This window comes from Lithobates pipiens, unplaced genomic scaffold, assembly GCF_037356315.1.
Source record: "Lithobates pipiens isolate NorthernLeopardFrog02 unplaced genomic scaffold, aLitPip1_a1.2 Scaffold_1, whole genome shotgun sequence".
Lineage (NCBI taxonomy): Eukaryota > Metazoa > Chordata > Amphibia > Anura > Ranidae > Lithobates > Lithobates pipiens.
Window position 1 is genome coordinate 196,864,690 of NW_027507685.1, and position 21,050 is coordinate 196,885,739.

At 45.7% G+C, this 21,050-nt stretch overlaps 1 protein-coding gene across 1 annotated transcript; it reads right to left on the minus strand.

The window, feature by feature from the left end:
- Window positions 1-358: 358 nt before the first annotated feature.
- On the minus strand, window positions 359-9,579 carry LOC143987655 (interferon lambda-3-like). The gene is made up of 6 exons (XM_077486550.1): window positions 9,449-9,579; window positions 5,778-5,970; window positions 5,263-5,340; window positions 3,274-3,417; window positions 2,590-2,670; window positions 359-445 (listed from the first exon to the last, which is right to left on the minus strand). Exons 2-6 carry the CDS (start codon window positions 5,940-5,942, stop codon window positions 359-361), a joined length of 555 nt encoding a protein of 184 aa, XP_077342676.1. The 5' UTR covers window positions 5,943-5,970; window positions 9,449-9,579.
- Window positions 9,580-21,050: the final 11,471 nt, after the last annotated feature.

Genomic DNA, 21,050 nt, shown 5'->3' on the forward strand with positions numbered 1-21,050 from the left:
GCTATAACCAATGAATTGCCTTGTTTGGTTTGATAAGAAGCATATGTTTAATGGCTAGCAACAGAGAATTCTCTTAATTGCCTGGATGGGTAGACTTGTTAATCTCTTAAGAAACATCTCTGATTAAGAAACATCTTCACTGGTTGGATGAGTATGAACGTCCGTTGATGGCCACTAAATGTCAGATTGAATAGATGATGATCAGTGGTTGGTGACTACAAGACATGCCCTTCTTTGGTGGACAAACATTTCATTTACGGTAGATAGAATTGACACATCTTAATGACTAGTATCAATTGAAGTAATAATGTTTTTCATCATATGTCTGTAACAGGTTCAGTTCATTCTTTGTATGTTATTATTGGCTGAGAGCCCAACATTTCACATCTTCTCTCAGCGGAATGAGATTCAGCATTACAGCATCTTGGACGCAATCAGATGATGCCTGTATTGGAAAAACAAATATTTGAAAGTAATTCCTTTGCGCACCATTCAAAAAATAATTCTTAGCTTTGTATGTATCTAAGATCACTGATCCCAGACCTTAATCCTGTTATAATTAAAAACTTTCTGCATCTGTTTCTGGGGAAAAAAGTCTTTGTGCCTATGCCTCTAGCTGCTACGCACATGTGCATAAATCTGGATTTCTATTTCTACACACTGCTAGTATATAAGATATGACTAGGTCTGAACAAAAGAAAAAAAACTCTATTCCAATAATGCAGTAGGAACTTTCCCTTCCCTTGCCCAGTGCGATTATCTCCTAGGTTTTGTCCTTTATATAAGTTGTGACCATAATATCCAAGTCCATCAGAAGAAGGTTTCCTGGCTGACTAAAGCAGTGGTTGCAAAATTGCAGTGTTTGATTTTAGGCAGGATTGTCTGTTTTTTACTCAGGAGATACCATCTGAATCCATTTGGACAGGCACATTTTTTGGCACTTACTAAAAGTGGCAAAATGTGCTTGCCTACTATTGGCTAGTCAGGCACAACATGAGCCAGTAGAAATTTTAAGACGTGAGAGGGACCAAGCAAACTCTGACACTACCAGGAAGTACCAAAGCTTTGCCATTAAAGTAACACTAAACAATATACTTATTCTCCAAAAATAATCCACACATATCCACTATGTAAGGGCTCTGTAACGTCCTTTGTGAACTCCTGAACCTTCTTCCACCCACCTCACATCCATTTATTTAGAACAAGCAGTGCATGATATGCCGCGTACACGCGACTGAATTGTCCGGCGGACTTAGTCTGCCAGACCGCATTACGCCGGACAATTCGATCGTGTGTGGGCTCCAGCGGACTTTTTCATCGTAAAGTCCGGCGGACTTAGAGAGTAGTTTTGACTCAAAATTTGTCCGCCGGACTTGGCTTTCAGTGGACAATCCATTCGTCAGTGTGCTAGTCCGACGGACTAAGAATGACGCATGCTCAGAAGCAAGTACGAGAAGGAAGCTATTGGCTACTAGCTATTGAACTTCCTTTTACTAGTCCCGTCGCGTTAGAAATCCCCAGACTTTCGGAGTGTCCGTGTGTGGCCAAGTCCATTCGTTAGAAAGTCAAGCGGATTGTTTGCCGGATTGTTTGCCGGACTAAGTCCGCTGGACAATTTGGTCGTGTGTACGCGGCATTAGTCGCAGTCATGTGCACTGCTCTATGCACACTATACATCCCATAGTCCATAGTCCCTAGTTCATTCCTACATACAGTGAAGCCATGGAGAACTAAAGTAGCCACCCTCTACCAGGAAGTCCGATCACAACAGCAATAAAAAAGGAATTTGAAGAGTTGCTGGATGCTGAGTGCAATGTAAGGGAATTCATGAGTTAAGAATACATATCTGAATGGAATTTTTTTTTGGAAGTATAACATCTTTTTGTCATGTCTCTGCTGGGGGGGAATTTATTTTCTTTACATGCTTGCATTAAGCTTTTATTTAACCAGAGTTTAGTGTCACTTTATAGTAGAACTAAAGGCAATGCTTTTTCAGTTTGGATAGAGTAAGGGGGAGTTATAACACTTGTTAATGTTTTTTTTTTGCCCTCTGTGTCCCATTGGGGTGATTTCCCTTTACTTCCTGTCCTGTAGCCAATGCAGTAAGTGAGAGGAAATTTCACCAATGCCACCAGGGTCACCAGAACTAGTGTTCCCATTGGAAGATTTCCCCTCTATTACTGTTCTGTTGACAACCCAAAATTTGGTATTTTATTTCAGTGATAATGCTAAAAAAGGACAATTAGAGTGGGTGACTATTCCTAGTGGGGGCACAGACAGCAATAAAAGCCAGTGTTCTAATCCATCTCTACTCTATCCAAAACTAAAAGAAAAAGTTTTGCCTTTAGTTATTCTCTATAAACTTCCCAAGATTTGGTTGACAGGCAATTTGAAGTAGCTGCATATATATATATATATATATATATATATATATATATATATATATGCACCCCTCTTTACCGCATCACCATTACCACCAAGCTATCAGTGGAACTCCCACATCTGAACAGCAGAGTACTGTACACTTGGCCACCATCTTGGTAGGTTTTCGGAAAACTACTTGTAAACACACCTGCTGAGGACACTTACCGATTCCTGAAAATGCTGGACATGGTGCAACCAGGGCTTCAGATGTGGAGAGGCAGGCTCATTATATTCCACAGATTCTCTCTGTAAGGAACAGATAAGAGATAATAATTGTTAAATTATTATTACTGTACAGGATTTATATAGCGCCAACGGTTGGAACAACGCTTTACAACATGAGGGCAGACAGTACAGTTACAATACAATTTAATACAGGAGGAATAGAGGGCCCTGCTCGTTAGAGCTTACAATCTAAAAGGAAGGGTCAGGTGATACAAGAGGTAATAGCGGTGGGAGATGAGCTGATGGAGAAAATTACAGTTGTTAGGCAGAGGCAGAATAGGCTTTCTGAAGAGAAGGTTTTAAGGGATCCTCTAAAAGTGGACAGAGTAGGAGATATTCGGGCAGATTGGGGTAGGAAGTTCCAAAGGATGGGAGAGGCTCAGGAAAAGTCCTGGAGGTGAGCATGGTAGAAGGTGATGAGGGAGCTAGAGAGCATGAGGTCTTGGGAGGAACAAAGAGAACAATTAGGTTGGTATTTTGAGCCTAGGTTATTGATGTATCTGGGGGTCAAGTTGTGGATGGCTTTGTAAGTTTTTTGTTAGTATTTTACATTTAATTTGTAAAGTATCTGAATCCCACTTATAAGATTACATACATGAAGATAAGAGAATGACATGAACTTACACAAATCGTCAGATCATCCTTCATTTTAAGGAAAATCATAAGAGCTTGAGTTACAGGGTCAGAGATAGCATAGGTGGACATGTCACTTAGTACATCAACGGCCAGTGAAACTTGTTCCAGGGTCACAATCAGACTGTCACTTGGCTGTAAAACATAAAAAGAAAAAAAAATTATGTCAAGAACTATTTGTAGGTATGTAATGGGTTGACGTTGTCATAACAGGCACAGGTTAGCGTATATCTAAAGCCGCGTACACACGGGGCGGACTGTCTGGCCAACTTAGTCCGTCAGACAATCCGACGGATAGTCCGTCATACTTTCGAATGAACGGACTTGACCACACACACCACTTTTTGAGCAGACTAATACGGCGTACTAAGTCCGCCATACTATCCGCCCTACTTTTGAAATGAACGGACTCGCCCACACACGCGGAGGAAAGTCCGCTCATTTCGAGCGCGTCTCCAGGTAGGCGGGGCCCGCGAAGGAGACGTCGCTGGCCCCGCCGCCTGGTATGGACTTAAAGGGGAACCCCAACGCCGAAAAAAATTGGCGTGGGGTCCCCCCCCCAAGTCCACAACAGACCCTTGTCCGAGCATGCTACCCGGCCGGCCAGGAAAGGGGGGCGAGCGAGCGCCCCCCCCCTCCTGAGCCGTACCAGGCCGCGTGCCCTCAACATGAGGGGGTGCCTTGGGGAAGGGGGGGCACCCATGTGTAATTATTCCCAATGACCACAAGTGTAAGGAACATTCTTCCCACTGACCATCACACTGCTGTATCATGAGTTGTAGATATAGTAATTTTTAGCAGGGGTTCCTTGAGACCAGAACATTATTTCAAGGATTCCTCTGTGTTGAAAAGGTTGAGAAAGGCTGTGCTAGAGCCCCCCCCCCCCCCCAATCTGCTCTCTAACACAGCTGTGTTTAAGCTGAGCTCCAACCAGCCTCACCTTCAGCCTTGCAGCTAGTCTCTCCTCCTGTGCTGAAGTTGCTTACTTTTAATTCACTGCACACTGAAACCTCCTCACAGAAGGCGCAGCAAGTTAGATAGAGCCTGCCTCATTTCCTGGCTGGAGGACATCCAGCATTATCTAGCTCTTTCCTCCGCAGCCTGACTGTCCCTGGCCCTCTGCTTTTATTCTCTGAATTTCAGTTCACTCATGAAGGTTCAGCATCACAGGTGGGTATTACCACAGCTTTTGGTTTTCAGGAACCAATGTACAGCACCCTTCCAGCTCCTCCCACCGCATATGACCTGCCTGCCATTGCATAGAGAAGACCCGGTGATCATATAATGGATGCAATGGAAATATATTCTATTTAATAATTTCATTAGCATGTTGATCAATGGAGCAAACAGGGATGCCAAAATATAAGCGGATTACGTTTTAAAGAAAGTTATGAGTAAGAGTATAATGTAAGTTATATGAGGTTGTAAATCCGATGCCAGATTCTGAAGGGAAATTAGACTGGTCTCATTAGGTCTTGCATATCTTTTCTTTTGAACATTCAAACTTCTGCAAAAATGACATCTCCTATGAGCTCTAGGGAGGTCCCCATTGACTTGCTGTCAGTAACAAAGTCAGTAGGTAGGACTAGGCATGGTCAGCTGCCGACTGACTGGCTGGTAGCTGGTCAATCAGCAGTGTCAATGCACTTAACTCCACCCACTGCCTGCATCATCACGCCCCAATGTAGCCCTACAGGTTGACAACATTGTAGTGCTTTACACAGCACAGGGAGAGCCTTGTCAGCCCTGCATCTGCAGCAGTTTTGCTAGCAGGATCACCAATTATGTTTTATCGGTAAAGAAGGCATAAGAACAAAAAGACTGGCAGTCGGGATAACAAGACTAATTTAAACAGACTAAAGGCAACAATTGAAATTACATTAATGTTAAAGCTTCAGTAACATTTAAGTGATTGGGATTAGATCCACTTTAAATAAACTAGAAAGAATATAATTGATACTAAAAATAACAAGTTCTCACCGTGAGGTCACATGCAGAAGGCTTGTGTCTGAGCATTCTTCCATAGCAACCCATTGCATTATTGGACATGACATTTTCCTGTAGAAGACATGACATTTCAATTTTTTCTGCTGATTTTTACGGTAGTAAACTGTAATTGTATTGCACATGATATTATACTGTACATAATATAGGTGACATTGGAAATTATTATAAAAAATATTGGAAAGGAAGACTCATTTAAAAAAAAAAACTGTATTGAATATATGCTAACCACCCTGAAGAGGTGCAGTTGTATGGAGTATGGTAGGGTAGAAAAAAGGAGGTGTTTGCGGGGAGCAGGCGGCTCTCATACACAGATGGTGACTCCAATTAGACCCAGAAAAAGAAATTCGAAGCAAGAAACTCAAAATATAAAAATTGAATTTCAATTTTTAAAGTGGTATTACACCCACATCACTTTCAGCAGCTGATTTAATCATCTGCTGAGATTCACCCTTTGAATCCCCTCTCCCCCAGCTAGTTGTCATACTTACATGGTGATGTTGTAGCTTCTTGAGAACTGTCATATCAGCGGAAGACAGATCAGATAAGTAGCGGGACACCGGGCACAACTTCCTGTGCGGACGGCCACTTGCCAATGCGATTAGAATGATCAAGACCAGCATTCTGATAACCATATTGGTAGTGTTGGGTTCCATCTTGAATTTTGTTTTCGCTTTCAACCACCTGCATTAGTGAACACACAGACATACATGTAATCCATAGTTGTGAAAAAAATTTTGGCATCAAAAGCACAATATTTGATGCATGCCTAATCCCATTATACAAAAGGCTGAAAGCATATCTAAATCAAAAAAAAAATTTATATATATATATATTACAGTTTACTAAGCCTTAATTGTGGTGACTGCCCTAGTATTCTTTTTTTTGCACCTGGTGACCCTAGTAACACACTTAACATATTAGGGTGTCTCCACTGTGGGTGGAGGAGCAATGGAGACACCTGAACAGCAACACTCAATCTAGGGAGAGGGTAATGTTAGATGCACTAGCAGATTTAGTTCCTCCAGAGTTTGCTCTGGAGGAACATAGACATAGACCACTTCTTCAGGAACATGAACTTTAATGTCATCCCAGTCTTAGTCCGTAGGGTTCAATATTGAGTTGGCCCACCCTTTGCAGCTATAAAAGCTTCAACTCTTCTGGGAAGGCTGGCCTTCAATGACAGATTTTACCTTAATTATTTAGGATTTTTGGACAAATGCAATTTTTTAATGAAACAAAATAAATAAAAACTAATTTCGGGAGTAACTAAATTCCAAAACAAAATATTTCAGTGTGCACATGTCTATTATTTGATGGGCACAGTGGCAGCATTTAATGGCACCGTGCCAGCGTTTGATGGCACAGTGGCAGCGTTTGATGACAGAGTGGCTGCGTTTGGCACAGTGGCTGCAATTGATGGCACAGTGGCAGCATTTGAGGGCACAGTGGCAGCGTTTGGCACAGTGGCTGCGTTTGATGGGCACAGTGGCAGCATTTGATGATTTTTTTTTTTTTTTGTGCCCCCTCCAAAAATTTGAGCACCAGCTGACACTGATAGCAGGTTCTCTTGCTAGAATGTCTTATTCTTTGGGATGTTATGGAACAACGTGGTCTCCTAGTCCTGTACTCCAGAACATTACAGGCTATGCGTCATCATTAGGCTGATAAAGTATTTCATAATAATGGAAAAGGATGTTTCTTGTAATTGTTGATGTGCGGATTGTACAGATTGTTTCTGAGTTACCATGCAGGATGTTTTAGGAGATCATCCATGAAAAATGGCCAAGATTGGGATTTAGAAGAGCACCCTTTGATAAAAACATCAGGTCCTAGCTTAACACTTGACTCCCTATGTTCATGCCTGATACTTATTACTTTTACTCTATCACTTTCTCTTCTAAATCCTTTTTTTAAAATCGTTTTACGCTAAGCACCATGTTTTAATAACAATGTAATGCCCGGGTACCCCTGGCAATGATACAATTGAGTGGTGAGTAGCTCTTATGTCTGGTTTTATGCAGCTTGTTTATTCTGAGATTATTACTCTTTCAGTGCATTTGAGCAAAATCTAGTTTGATGATTGTGACAACTGTGACAATATTATTAAATACAATTTAGATAAAAACAAATTTCTATTTTTACCACATTCTAATAGATAAATAGCATTGTTTTGTGTTTAAGGAACTCCTCTAAGGAGTTAAACTTGTAAAACTTGCTTTTTGTCAGTTTGACATTTTAACCTAGACTGTAGCCGGGGTAGAAACCTGGCTGTCTGTGTCTCTCTGGGCATGACAAGTGAGAAGATTTATAGATTTTTCTTATGTCAAGTAAAATTTAAGAAAAAAGGCAACCGCATACTATTTTACCAACTAAGTCACTACAGCAAATATACTGTAAATAGCTTAATGTAGTACTTGAGGGACAAACAATCTGCAAGCTTAGTTGGGAGATTTGAGTATAATATAAAATAAGATTCATCTCCATATTGGCTAGTTATTGTTCATAGAACCCAGTTAAGCATGTAAAAAGGATTCTTTACTTTCCAAGACCCTTTCATACTGATTTTTAATACTGGCATAATCGTGAAATCTAAAGCATTTGTTACCCTAACATTTCATAGTCATGATATGTACCTGCTGTACCATGTACTGGTATGAGAAACTATCCTGTTTGCTTTGTATTGCTTCCTTTGTGTGAAATCCGTGGAATTACTGCCAGTCCCCCTGTTTTGCTATTAAAAACTGACCACACTAAGCAGGAGAACACAGTGTGGTCAGGTCTCTAGCTATGCTGGGAACTCAGCCTGCTCTCCTCCAATGATCAGACTTATCTTGACACACTCCACTTGCGCAGCCATTCACTAGGAAGCTCAGTGTCCTGCTGCTTCTCCTCCCCCCCAGCTCTAATGCCTCTGAGAACAGAGGGAATGTGATCCATTATAAAAAAGAGAAATAAGGTATTTATAATGTATTTTTTATATCTATACACAAATGTTTGCCTTTTATTTCTGTTTTAAACTGAATGAGTTGATTTACAAGCTGATCGTTTACAATCACTTTAAATAAATTGTTTAGTTCTGATTATATGATTGCGCTTCATAATTAAAAAGGATTGTTTTCAGAAGATTGCAAGATTATCCCCTACACAAACCACCACAGATTGTACAATCCTAACAACTGTCAACATTGGAAACATCTGTTTTAGGGGGTTTCTGCACCTTCTCTTCTCTGTGTTAAGTGCCTGATAGGATACTCTTGGAATAATAAAGTATATGAAAAATCCAATCACTAAAATCTCATATTAGCTTCAACAAGCTAATATAATTTAGCCATTTTCATTTGAAAATCTGCAGTTTTCAATAAAATAATATCCGCTGACTCAGCCACTTAGGATTTGTTAATTCCTTTTTTTTTTACTCCATTATTTGGACTTTTTTCTTTTTTTATGCATCCTGTTTTGCTGTAAAACAAATGCAAAAAAAATAAATAAATAAATAAAATAAAATAAAAACTTGCTGATCCTGCCTTTAAGGTTGTTCAGGTACTTCCGTTGATAAGAGTGACAACACTCTGTCCCAGGGTCCCAGTTCTGCTTCTGCATTGTCACCCTGTTGTGCAGGCCAAAAGTAGCCTTTTCACACAGTCTCCAAGCCTGGTCCATTTTTGTCACCCTTGCAAAATCTATCCTAATGAATACCATGCAGCCATTGCTGGAGCGCATGTAGACATGAAGTATATGTAAAGAGGCTGCAGGAGATCAGCAGCAAATATTGGCTTCTAAGTAAATAATAAAATTAGGATTTATTATTAATAATAATAATAATAATATAAAACAATTAGTGTAGCGCTAGAAAATGTGCAACAAATGTATGTGTACAAGTATAGTGTACAAATAAAGTGCCAATATGACTAAATAAAAAGAAATGAATATAGTGAATAATAATAATGTTAATGATAATAATATTAATAATAATCACAACAACTGTACAATACAATACTATCTATATATATATATATTTATATATATATATATATATATATATATATATATATATATATATATATATATATATATATACATACATACATATTGCATATATAGTAAAACTCAAATACAAACATGAATAAATCATCTACATCTCTTGCAGAGGACCACTCACCTGCTCCTTTTCTCCGTCTGTTTCTAGACTTGGTCCAGATGTGATTGGAGGTCTCTCCATGGTCCCTCTTTTATATTTCACTCAGAGAAAGTTATTATTTTCGTGATGTCGAGATTACTTGTCTATCGTTCAAAATATGAACGTAGCTGGCAGGAACCACCAGGAATTACAGCTTTTAGTTTCCTTGTCTTGACAGGTAAGCATGTGACGTCACGTAAATTGGACATTCTTTAGCTGTCAGACAGCCTACTCCTTCATTCTGCAACACACTGTATGTTTGTTATTAACAACTAATCCTTCTGTTACAAAGCAGATTCCTTATACCTCTCAGAGATCACAGAGCCAGCACATCACACTGTTCAGATTGAGCAACTACTTTCTGATGGCTAGACACAGGTAACATTAGGATTTAAAATTTCCTCAAAATTTTGGCTATTTTGGCAACATGCATTAAAGTCAATGAAGAAGGGGAAAGAAAAAAAATGTAAGCGCAACGTCACCTTAAAGAGGAGCTCTAGTTGCTTTTGTGTTTATTAAGAGTCAGCAGCTACAAAAAGTGTAGCTGCTGACTTTTAATAAACACACACTCACCTGTCCCATGGTCCAGCGATGTGGTCACCCGAACTGTCGCTTCTCTCCCTCCCTCTCCCCAAAGCTGGCATTTGAACTGTGGGCAGCTTGCTGGCATTTGAACTGTGGGCGGCTGTGGCAGCTTGCGGCTTCACAACCAGGTGCGCAGGTACGCACTACTTATGCACGAGTCGCGCTGCGCCTGCTGAATGGTTCGGCACACTGCAGAGAGGCAAGGGAAGAAGAGAACTCCTAGGCGATCCGAGCGGAGATGGGAATCAGGTACCCCCCCCCCCCAAAAAAAAACAATTACATGCCAAATGTGGCAGGGGAGCGGTGGTGGAGTGCTTAAATCGAATCTTTCACCTTGTGGGTGGAGCTCTGCTTTACAAAGGAAGTTCTACTGATCCTTCTCCCCCACATCCCTTCCACTCTTGCCACTTATTTATTTTTTGGGAGGAGTGGGTACCTATTTCTGGCAGGTACCTGCACCCTCTTCCACTGTAATTGTCTAAGTGATCCCAGCAGAAGTTTCCCTCCCTCCCTACCTGCATCCTCCTGGTTCACGTCACAGGTCCCAGGACGCTGTGAAACCATTCACAGAGTACAGCAGTGGGTAGCTAACACGCCTGGTCCCTAGCTTGGCACTTGCTGAAGCTTTCTTACTTCTTCACTGTTCCCTGCTGGTGGGAAGACTGCTCTGGTACTTCTTCAGGTTTACTCACAGTAGTCTCTGGTAATAAGGTGGATGGTCCCTTAGTGTCAACTGCTACCCCTTTACCTCTGACCATGACTGGTTCCCCATCTGGCGGAATCTCTTTAACTCGGGTGGACTCCAATCCTGCACTCCCAACCCTACGCTGTTTCTCCTGCTCTCAGATAGGCCTCAGGCAGCCTAGCAGCCAGGTATCCCCGGGATAAGCCACAGGCTTCTGGCCTAGCAACCCGGGTCAACATAACACACGTCCACCCAGACAGCCATCCAGGTGGCACAGAACCCCAATCACCTGAATCCATCCAAATAAATAGGCTCTACCAACATACCAAGGGACTAAAGAAACCCTTGCCAGTTGGCTGAGACACCCCATCCATTCATAATCTGACCTTGCTATGCCCTTGTCGATCTAATGTCACCAGTAACAGTGCCACCCACATGACAGAAGAGAAAAGGTGCAGCAACTCCAGAATTAGAGAGGGATCGGTGGATCTTCTAACAATTAACCAGAACATTTACTATCTGGCAAACTAAATTTGTGAGCAACCCTGCCTAAACACCAGAGTGCTACATCATGTTTGCACTATTCTCATTTATTGTTAGTGCTGCTTAATTTATTTATAATCACCATTATTGGCTGGGATCACCCTGAAGATGATCTTCAACCCATTGCTAACTTTTCATTCCTTGCTGTGCACTGTGTGTCACGTACCTGCTGGAGATCAAGCTGTAGAGGAGGCTTCTCTTGCACTTCCTGTCCAACACCCCTGGTAGTAATGACAGGGAGTGGAGGACACATAGGAGCACGAGGGCCGATGTAGCAGATGACTCTGGCTGTACTTTGGCAGGGACCAGGTAATTTGAGAGCACTGGGCCAGAACTGAAGACAGGAGCTCCATGGCGCTGAATCAGCAGCTGGAAGAGTAGCCGGAACGTAAGCCAAGGGTTCATCAATAGCCGGGCAGAGCAGATAACAAGACGTGAGGCAAAAACGGGACACAGGCCAGGTTCGGTACACAGTCGGGCAATGAGGCACAGGAACATCGGGCAGAAGCGGAGTCTAACACAAGCCAGGGTCACAAGTAGGCAGGCAGAGGTCAAGAGGTGGGTCAGACAAGCCGGGTCAGGATACAGGAAACAGGTTCAGATCGGGTAAGCAGACACTAGCTGAAAAGACCACTCAGTAAGGTGTGCATGTCACTGGCAGGTTTAAATAGGCAGACTGACACCAATGCGCGCACGTGCGCGGGCACCAACGCGCACACCCACACACGCACGTGCACCAACGCGAACACTAGTGCGCACACGCATGTGCCAGTACATATCTTTTCTTGTGCATCTTCAGGAATGTCCACGCTTGTGCACCATTGTGCGCTTGTTCCCCGGGCTTTCCTTACACTGTGTCTCTGTATGCGGGTGACTTATTGGTAGGGGCAGGGCTTTCACTCCTCATGTCAGAACCTCAAGAAAGCAGAACAGTGAGCAGCACAATAGTAATATTACCAAATCTCATTTTAAACCTTCTGAGACCAGAAAGCAGACTAGCAGTTGGGCCTTCAGCAGGTTTCAGTGCTGTTCTTCTCTTCCCAAAGTTCAGGTCTGTGAGCAGAGCCTTGGCATAATGCCCTACAGAGTAGTGCTATTAATACTGCATTGTACAGAGTGGAAGCAGGAGTCTGACTATGGCTGGCAGCAGCTTACAGAGGAGACTGCAGTGGTTTGCTCATGTGGGATGAATGAACCCGCTAGAGCAGGAGTCGGGTATGAAATACAGCCTTTGTGACAACACTCTGAACTTAATGAGCATTTAACTCTGTGTGTGTTTGTGTGTTGGGAGGGGAGCTTTGAACCAGAGGGAGATTGACAGGAGGAGAGGAAAGAGGACACAGCTTCCTCGTGCAATGAGGGAGCCTTGGAGGTGCAAATTGCTATCCAGTGTGTACCACCGCTGCTGCATAACAGCAACTTGAACAGGATCTGGAGTGCTGAGTCCAGGTGTGCCGATAGCTAAATTCACCTGGGTGCAGAGCAAAGAGTGGACTAATCATTGTGTGTGACTTTATGGTGAGTTTCAATTTCACTGGGACTAGTGAGTAGTGATGGCCGAACGGTTCGCCCGGCGGTCGTTTCGCGGCGAATTTCCGACTTTCGCCGTCCGCGGGTTCGAACGCCTTTTTCCGTCGTTCGCCCCGGCGGACTTACGTGTTTAATGTATACAAGAACTTTAACCTTTCGTGACACGTTTATCATGTGTTACAGGACAACCAATTGAGACATGACAGCTCATGGACACTTGGACATTCCCCCTAACCTATAAATACACCCGATCCGGTGGCCATTTTACATTCTTTCTTCTGTCACTGTAGGGAAAGGATCCTGTGTGGAGTAGGGACAGAGAAAACGCTAGCTATTTGGTACACAAAAGTTCTTTTCAGGACTGGTATAGGTGTTAGGTCAGCAGCCTGAGTTTCTTTTGTCAGTTTAGATAAAGGGACAGAGCGCTGTATGCTGCTATTTTAGGGACAGCTCAGCCAGATTAGTCTTTCTTCATCATCATCATCATCATCATCATTAGCTGTTACTATCAGGTCCACAAAAGAGCTGTTCCAGCTAATCGTTCCAGCCTACTCTTTTTTGCCAATTTGTATAGGGACAGGCAGGAAGCAGTGTGTCAGGCAGTGAGGATAATTTTAAAGACTTGCTGTTACTATTAGTTCCACAAAGGTTCTTTTCAGGACTGGTATCAGTGGTACGGTAATAGGCTTGTACACGTATAATATTCTTTCTTCCAAATATAGAAAGAATATTATACTTGACTGCTGCCCTTCTGCTGCAGTCTGCTAATCATTCACAACTCACTTGTTCCACAAAGCTCTTTATCAGGACTGGTAACTTGGTCTGTCTAGGGTGCTACGGTACATAGGCTTGGGTGCGGTACAGTCTGCTGTTCTGTAAGGACCGCTATCGGTCCACAATACATAGGGTTGCCGTGCACTACTGCTGACCGCTGCCCTATACTGCAGCAGTCCTTCATTGGTATAGGGACTGACGTACAGTCTGCTAATCACTAACACACAACCTGCTTGGTCCACAAAAGTTCTTATAAGGACTGGTAACTTGGTATAGGGTGCTACGGTACATAGGCCTGAGTGCGTTACAGTCTGCTGTTCTGTAAGGACCGCTATCGGTCCACAATACATAGGGTTGCCGTGCACTACTGCTGACCGCTGCCCTATACTGCAGCAGTCCTTCAGCGGTATAGGGACTGACGCACAGTCTGCTAAACACTAACACACAACCTGCTTGGTCCACAAAAGTTTTTATAAGGACTGGTAACTTGGTATAGGGTGCTACGGTACATAGGCCTGAGTGCAGTACAGTCTGCTGTTCTGTAAGGACCGCTATCGGTCCACAATACATAGGGTTGCCGTGCACTACTGCTGACCGCTGCCCTATACTGCAGCAGTCCTTCATTGGTATAGGGACTGACGTACAGTCTGCTAATCACTAACACACAACCTGCTTGGTCCACAAAAGTTCTTATAAGGACTGGTAACTTGGTATAGGGTGCTACGGTACATAGGCCTGAGTGCGTTACAGTCTGCTGTTCTGTAAGGACCGCTATCGGTCCACAATACATAGGGTTGCCGTGCACTACTGCTGACCGCTGCCCTATACTGCAGCAGTCCTTCATTGGTATAGGGACTGACGTACAGTCTGCTAATCACTAACACACAACCTGCTTGTTCCACAAAAGTTCTTATAAGGACTGGTAACTTGGTATAGGGTGCTACGGTACATAGGCTTGAGTGCGGTACAGTCTGCTGTTCTGTAAGGACCGCTATCGGTCCACAATAGATAGGGTTGACGTGCACCACTGCTGACCGCTGCCCTATACTGCAGCAGTCCTTCAGCGGTATAGGGACTGACGTACAGTCTGCTAAACACTAATACACAACCTGCTTGGTCCACAAAAGTTCTTATAAGGACTGGTAACTTGGTATAGGGTGCTACGGTACATAGGCTTGAGTGCGGTACAGTCTGCTGTTCTGTAAGGACCGCTATCGGTCCACAATAGATAGGGTTGACGTGCACCACTGCTGACCGCTGCCCTATACTGCAGCAGTCCTTCAGCGGTATAGGGACTGACGCACAGTCTGCTAAACACTAACACACAACCTGCTTGGTCCACAAAAGTTTTTATAAGGACTGGTAACTTGGTATAGGGTGCTACGGTACATAGGCCTGAGTGCGTTACAGTCTGCTGTTCTGTAAGGACCGCTATCGGTCCACAATACATAGGGTTGCCGTGCACTACTGCTGACCGCTGCCCTATACTGCAGCAGTCCTTCATTGGTATAGGGACTGACGTACAGTCTGCTAATCACTAACACACAACCTGCTTGGTCCACAAAAGTTCTTATAAGGACTGGTAACTTGGTATAGGGTGCTACGGTACATAGGCCTGAGTGCGTTACAGTCTGCTGTTCTGTAAGGACCGCTATCGGTCCACAATACATAGGGTTGCCGTGCACTACTGCTGACCGCTGCCCTATACTGCAGCAGTCCTTCAGCGGTATAGGGACTGACGCACAGTCTGCTAAACACTAACACACAACCTGCTTGGTCCACAAAAGTTCTTATAAGGACTGGTAACTTGGTATAGGGTGCTACGGTACATAGGCCTGAGTGCAGTACAGTCTGCTGTTCTGTAAGGACCGCTATCGGTCCACAATACATAGGGTTGCCGTGCACTACTGCTGACCGCTGCCCTATACTGCAGCAGTCCTTCATTGGTATAGGGACTGACGTACAGTCTGCTAATCACTAACACACAACCTGCTTGTTCCACAAAAGTTCTTATAAGGACTGGTAACTTGGTATAGGGTGCTACGGTACATAGGCTTGAGTGCGGTACAGTCTGCTGTTCTGTAAGGACCGCTATCGGTCCACAATAGATAGGGTTGACGTGCACCACTGCTGACCGCTGCCCTATACTGCAGCAGTCCTTCAGCGGTATAGGGACTGACGTACAGTCTGCTAAACACTAATACACAACCTGCTTGGTCCACAAAAGTTCTTATAAGGACTGGTAACTTGGTATAGGGTGCTACGGTACATAGGCTTGAGTGCGGTACAGTCTGCTGTTCTGTAAGGACCGCTATCGGTCCACAATAGATAGGGTTGACGTGCACCACTGCTGACCGCTGCCCTATACTGCAGCAGTCCTTCAGCGGTATAGGGACTGACGCACAGTCTGCTAAACACTAACACACAACCTGCTTGGTCCACAAAAGTTTTTATAAGGACTGGTAACTTGGTATAGGGTGCTACGGTACATAGGCCTGAGTGCGTTACAGTCTGCTGTTCTGTAAGGACCGCTATCGGTCCACAATACATAGGGTTGCCGTGCACTACTGCTGACCGCTGCCCTATACTGCAGCAGTCCTTCATTGGTATAGGGACTGACGTACAGTCTGCTAATCACTAACACACAACCTGCTTGGTCCACAAAAGTTCTTATAAGGACTGGTAACTTGGTATAGGGTGCTACGGTACATAGGCCTGAGTGCGTTACAGTCTGCTGTTCTGTAAGGACCGCTATCGGTCCACAATACATAGGGTTGCCGTGCACTACTGCTGACCGCTGCCCTATACTGCAGCAGTCCTTCAGCGGTATAGGGACTGACGCACAGTCTGCTAAACACTAACACACAACCTGCTTGGTCCACAAAAGTTCTTATAAGGACTGGTAACTTGGTATAGGGTGCTACGGTACATAGGCTTGAGTGCGGTACAGTCTGCTGTTCTGTAAGGACCGCTATCGGTCCACAATAGATAGGGTTGACGTGCACCACTGCTGACCGCTGCCCTATACTGCAGCAGTCCTTCAGCGGTATAGGGACTGACGTACAGTCTGCTAAACACTAATACACAACCTGCTTGGTCCACAAAAGTTCTTATAAGGACTGGTAACTTGGTATAGGGTGCTACGGTACATAGGCTTGAGTGCGGTACAGTCTGCTGTTCTGTAAGGACCGCTATAGGTCCACAATAGATAGGGTTGACGTGCACCACTGCTGACCGCTCACCTATACTGCAGCAGTCCTTCAGCGGTATAGGGACTAAGAGTTTTGTCACAGGGTCATTTAAAAAATGACATGCAGAGGAAGAGGCAGGCCCTTCCGCAGGGGTGGTAGGGGTAGGGCAGGAGCAACAGGCTTGAGCCAAAGTGGGAAGTTGCAGAAGGTGCGTTCAATTACTTTAAAGGATGCACCAGACTTGGTTGAGTGGCTCGCTCAGCCTTACTCTTCTGCACCCTCCTCATCCTCTCGATCTGCACCCTCTTCTTCACTCTCTGCTATGTGCACCCCCAAAGACACTACCACCAACAACACGACCACCACCACCACCACCACATACCTTCCGCTTGAGTCACTGGAATTATTTTCCGATCCATATCAAGAGGACATTTCTGATGCGCAGCCACTCTTGGTATTGGATCAGGAAGAGGAGGTAGCAACAAGCGCTACTCAGCAGTCTGACGCCAGTACCCAGATCAGCCCAAGGAGGAGGTTGGTCCCCGGTGTTGCTGCCTACTCTACTTATAGCGGTGGGGAAGGTGACGTTGATGATGACGTGTCTAGTGATGTCACGTGGGTGCCCACAAGAGAGGAAGAGGAGGGGAGTTCAGAGGGAGATATGGACCAGCAGATAGGGAGGAGAAGCAGCAATGACTTACATTGCACAGCAGGGACAAAGCAGACTGCAAATGTATCAGGAGCGAGTCATCGACCATGTACGGTCACATCTGGCGCTCCCAGGACACCGGCACATGGCTCCGCAGTGTGGGCTTTTTTTAACGTGTCCGCTGCTGACAATAGCGTTGCCATCTGCAATCTTTGCAGTCAACGCGTTAGTCGCGGTAAGCCCAATACTCACCTAGGGACGACCGCCTTAAGAAGGCACATGAGCAGCCATCACCGAGCCCAGTGGGAGCAACGGAACACACAAAGCCACACTGCAGGCTCTCACCGTCCAGCCTCGTCTTCTACTTCTCCTTCTCCTCTCTCCTCACAATTGTCCTCCACTCCACCTTCCATCACGCCAAGCTCACATTTTTCTGCAAAAAGGCAGGCTTCCGTGGGCCTAATGTTTGAGCGTAAAAAAATGATGACGCCGGATAACCCTCTTGCCCAACGGTTGGCGGCTGGCTTGTCAGAACTCATAGCCCGCCAACTACTGCCATATAAACTGGTGGACTCGGAGGCCTTTCGCAAATTTGTGGCCATTGGAACACCACAATGGAAGGTCCCAGGAAGGAAGTATTTCTCAGAGAAGGGCATCCCAGAGCTATATGGCCATGTTCAGCGGCAAGTGAATGTATCTCTGGCACACAGTGTCGGTGCCAAGATACATCTGACCACAGACACGTGGTCTAGCAAACACGGGCAGGGAAGGTATATCAGTTTTACTGCCCACTGGGTGAACCTTCTGACGGCCGTCAAGCATGTAACCCGTGGCACCCGTGTAGATTTGGTTTTACCGCCACGGATTGCATGCAGGCCTGACTCTTCTTCTCCTCCTCCTACTCCATCCTCCTCCCTCTCCTCCTCAGCTGCCTCCTCCTTTTCCGCTGCTAGCGTCTCTTCCACTGCACCGCCCAAGCTCCCCAGAACCTATTCCACATGCCAGGTGAGACGTTGCCATGCCGTGCTGCGTCTGTTGTGCCTGGAAGCAAAGAGCCACACTGGCCCGGCACTCCTTTCAGCTTTGCGTTCACAGGCAGATGAGTGGCTAACACCGCTCAATTTGACAGTTGGTAAAGTGGTGTGTGACAACGGTGCCAATCTGCTTAGCGCATTGAAACAGGGCAAAATCACGCACGTGCCGTGCATGGCACACGTCTTAAACTTGGTCGTGCAGCGATTCCTTGTCAAATACCCTGGGGTCCAGGACATCTTGCGGCAGGCAAGGAAAATCTCGGCCCATTTCAGAAGATCTTACACGGCCATGGCTCGCCTTGCTGACATTCAGCGGCGACACCATCTGCCGGTCAGACGTCTTATTTGCGATTGCCCGACGCGATGGAACTCAACCTTCTATATGCTTGATAGGCTGCTCCAGCAGAAACGTGCAGTTAACGTCTACCTGTATGAACTCTGCGAAAGAAACGGTTCTGGGGAGCTGGGTTTTTTTTCACCGCGCCAGTGGCTGCTCATGCGCGACACATGCAGACTTCTGCGGCCATTTGAGGAGATCACCAAACTGGTCAGTCGCAGCCATGGCGCCATCAGTGACATGGTACCTTATGCCTTCTTTCTGGAGCGTGCATTGCGTCGTGTCATTGATCAGGCTGTGGAGGAGCAGGAGCGGGAAGATGAGGAAGTCGCAATGCTGGATGAATTCCCAGGGGGGGCTACTCTATCTGAGACAAGTCAACAACAGGAGTCTGATGAGGAGTCAGAGGAGGATGGTGCCGGGGCGGATGAGCAGGAGCAAGAAGAGCATGCTTTAAACCTTTCTGGGATCCCTGTTGTGCGAGGATGGGGAGAGGAGAATGAAGAGGACGACATTATCCTGGATGATGAGCAGGAGCCAGGCCACCACACCGCTTCCACTTTAGTGCAAATGGGGGCCTTCATGCTCCAGTGTTTTAATAGGGACCCCCGTATAAAAAGCATGAGGGTCAAGGACCAGTACTGGGTGGCAACGTACTTAGACCCCCGGTACAAACACAAAATGGCGGAAATGTTACCGCCGTCGCAGAGGGCTGTCAGAATGCAGCACTTCCAGGCCTTGCTTCGAGAAATGCTGCATTCTGCTTTTGCGTGCGCTGGCAGAGGAGCAATTCCCACTCCCAGAGAAGGATTTGCGGGTACCAATCCAACAGCGCCTGCAAGAAGAGGCCGGTTTGAAGATGTGTTGGTGACTTCGGATATGAGGTCATTCTTTCAGCCGACCCATCGACAGGTGTCATCCGGATCCAGCATCAGGGAACGCCTAGACCGTCAGGTGTCCGACTACATTGGGTTAACGGCCGATGTGGACGCTCTGAGGAGTGATGAACCCCTAGACTACTGGGTGGGCAGGCTTGACCTCTGGCCAGAGCTTGCCCAATTTGCAATCGAACTGTTGGCTTGCCCCTCATCCAGTGTCCTGTCCGAAAGGACGTTCAGCGCAGCAGGGGGGATTGTGACCGATAAGCGTACTCGCCTAGCTCACCACAGTGTTAACTACCTCACATTTCTAAAAATGAATGAGGCATGGATCTCGGAGGAATTCAACACATGTGATCAGTAGACCATGTATATGTCTATAAACAATTTTTGGAATCAAGCACACAGACCTTCTTAATTCATTTGGCTCACTTCCCTGACCCAAAAAAGCACACCGTACTATATGCCCCTACCCTCCTCTTTGAAGAGGTTGAGCGGTGTCATATTTCTACTGGGGCTGCTTATTATGAGGGGTTCCCACCATCCCTGTGCTGTGCTGACTTCCTCCTGGGTGTTCTTATTATGAGGGGCTCCCACCATCCCTGTGCTGTGCTGACTTCCTCCTGGGGGTTCTTATTATGAGGGGATCACACCATCCCTGTGCTGTGCTGACTTCCTCCTGGGGCTGCTTACGGTGCTGCTGTCAGCGCTGTATGTCACGGAGCTGCTGTCAGCGCTGTATGTCACGGAGCTGCTGTCAGCGCTGTATGTCACGGAGCTGCTGTCAGCGCTGTATGTCACGGAGCTGCTGTCAGCGCTGTATGTCACGGAGCTGCTGTCAGCGCTGTATGTCACGGAGCTGCTGTCAGCGCTGTATGTCACGGAGCTGCTGTCAGCGCTGTATGTCACGGAGCTGCTGTCAGCGCTGTATGTCACGGAGCTGCTGTCAGCGCTGTATGTCACGGAGCTGCTGTCAGCGCTGTATGTCACGGTGCTGCTGTCAGCGCTGTATGTCACGGAGCTGCTGTCAGCGCTGTATGTCACGGAGCTGCTGTCAGTGCTGTATGTCACGGAGCTGCTGTCAGCGCTGTATGTCACGGAGCTGCTGTCAGCGCTGTATGTCACGGAGCTGCTGTCAGCGCTGTATGTCACGGTGCTGCTGTCAGCGCTGTATGTCACGGAGCTGCTGTCAGCGCTGTATGTCACGGAGCTGCTGTCAGCGCTGTATGTCACGGAGCTGCTGTCAGCGCTGTATGTCACGGAGCTGCTGTCAGCGCTGTATGTCACGGAGCTGCTGTCAGCGCTGTATGTCACGGTGCTGATGTCAGTGCTCTGTATTACGGTGCTGCTGTCAGTGCTCTGTATCTCCTGCACCCTC

Bases quoted from the DNA above. Each gene is read 5' to 3' on its own strand.
- LOC143987655 (XM_077486550.1), bottom strand. From the start codon at position 5,942: ATGGAACCCAACACTACCAATATGGTTATCAGAATGCTGGTCTTGATC. The intron at 5,341-5,777 runs GTAAGTATGACA...TGTCTTCTACAG, and splicing joins AGAAGCTACAACATCACCAT to GAAAATGTCATGTCCAATAA. The intron at 446-2,589 runs GTAAGTGTCCTC...TTTCCAATACAG, and splicing joins TCCAGCATTTTCAGGAATCG to GCATCATCTGATTGCGTCCA.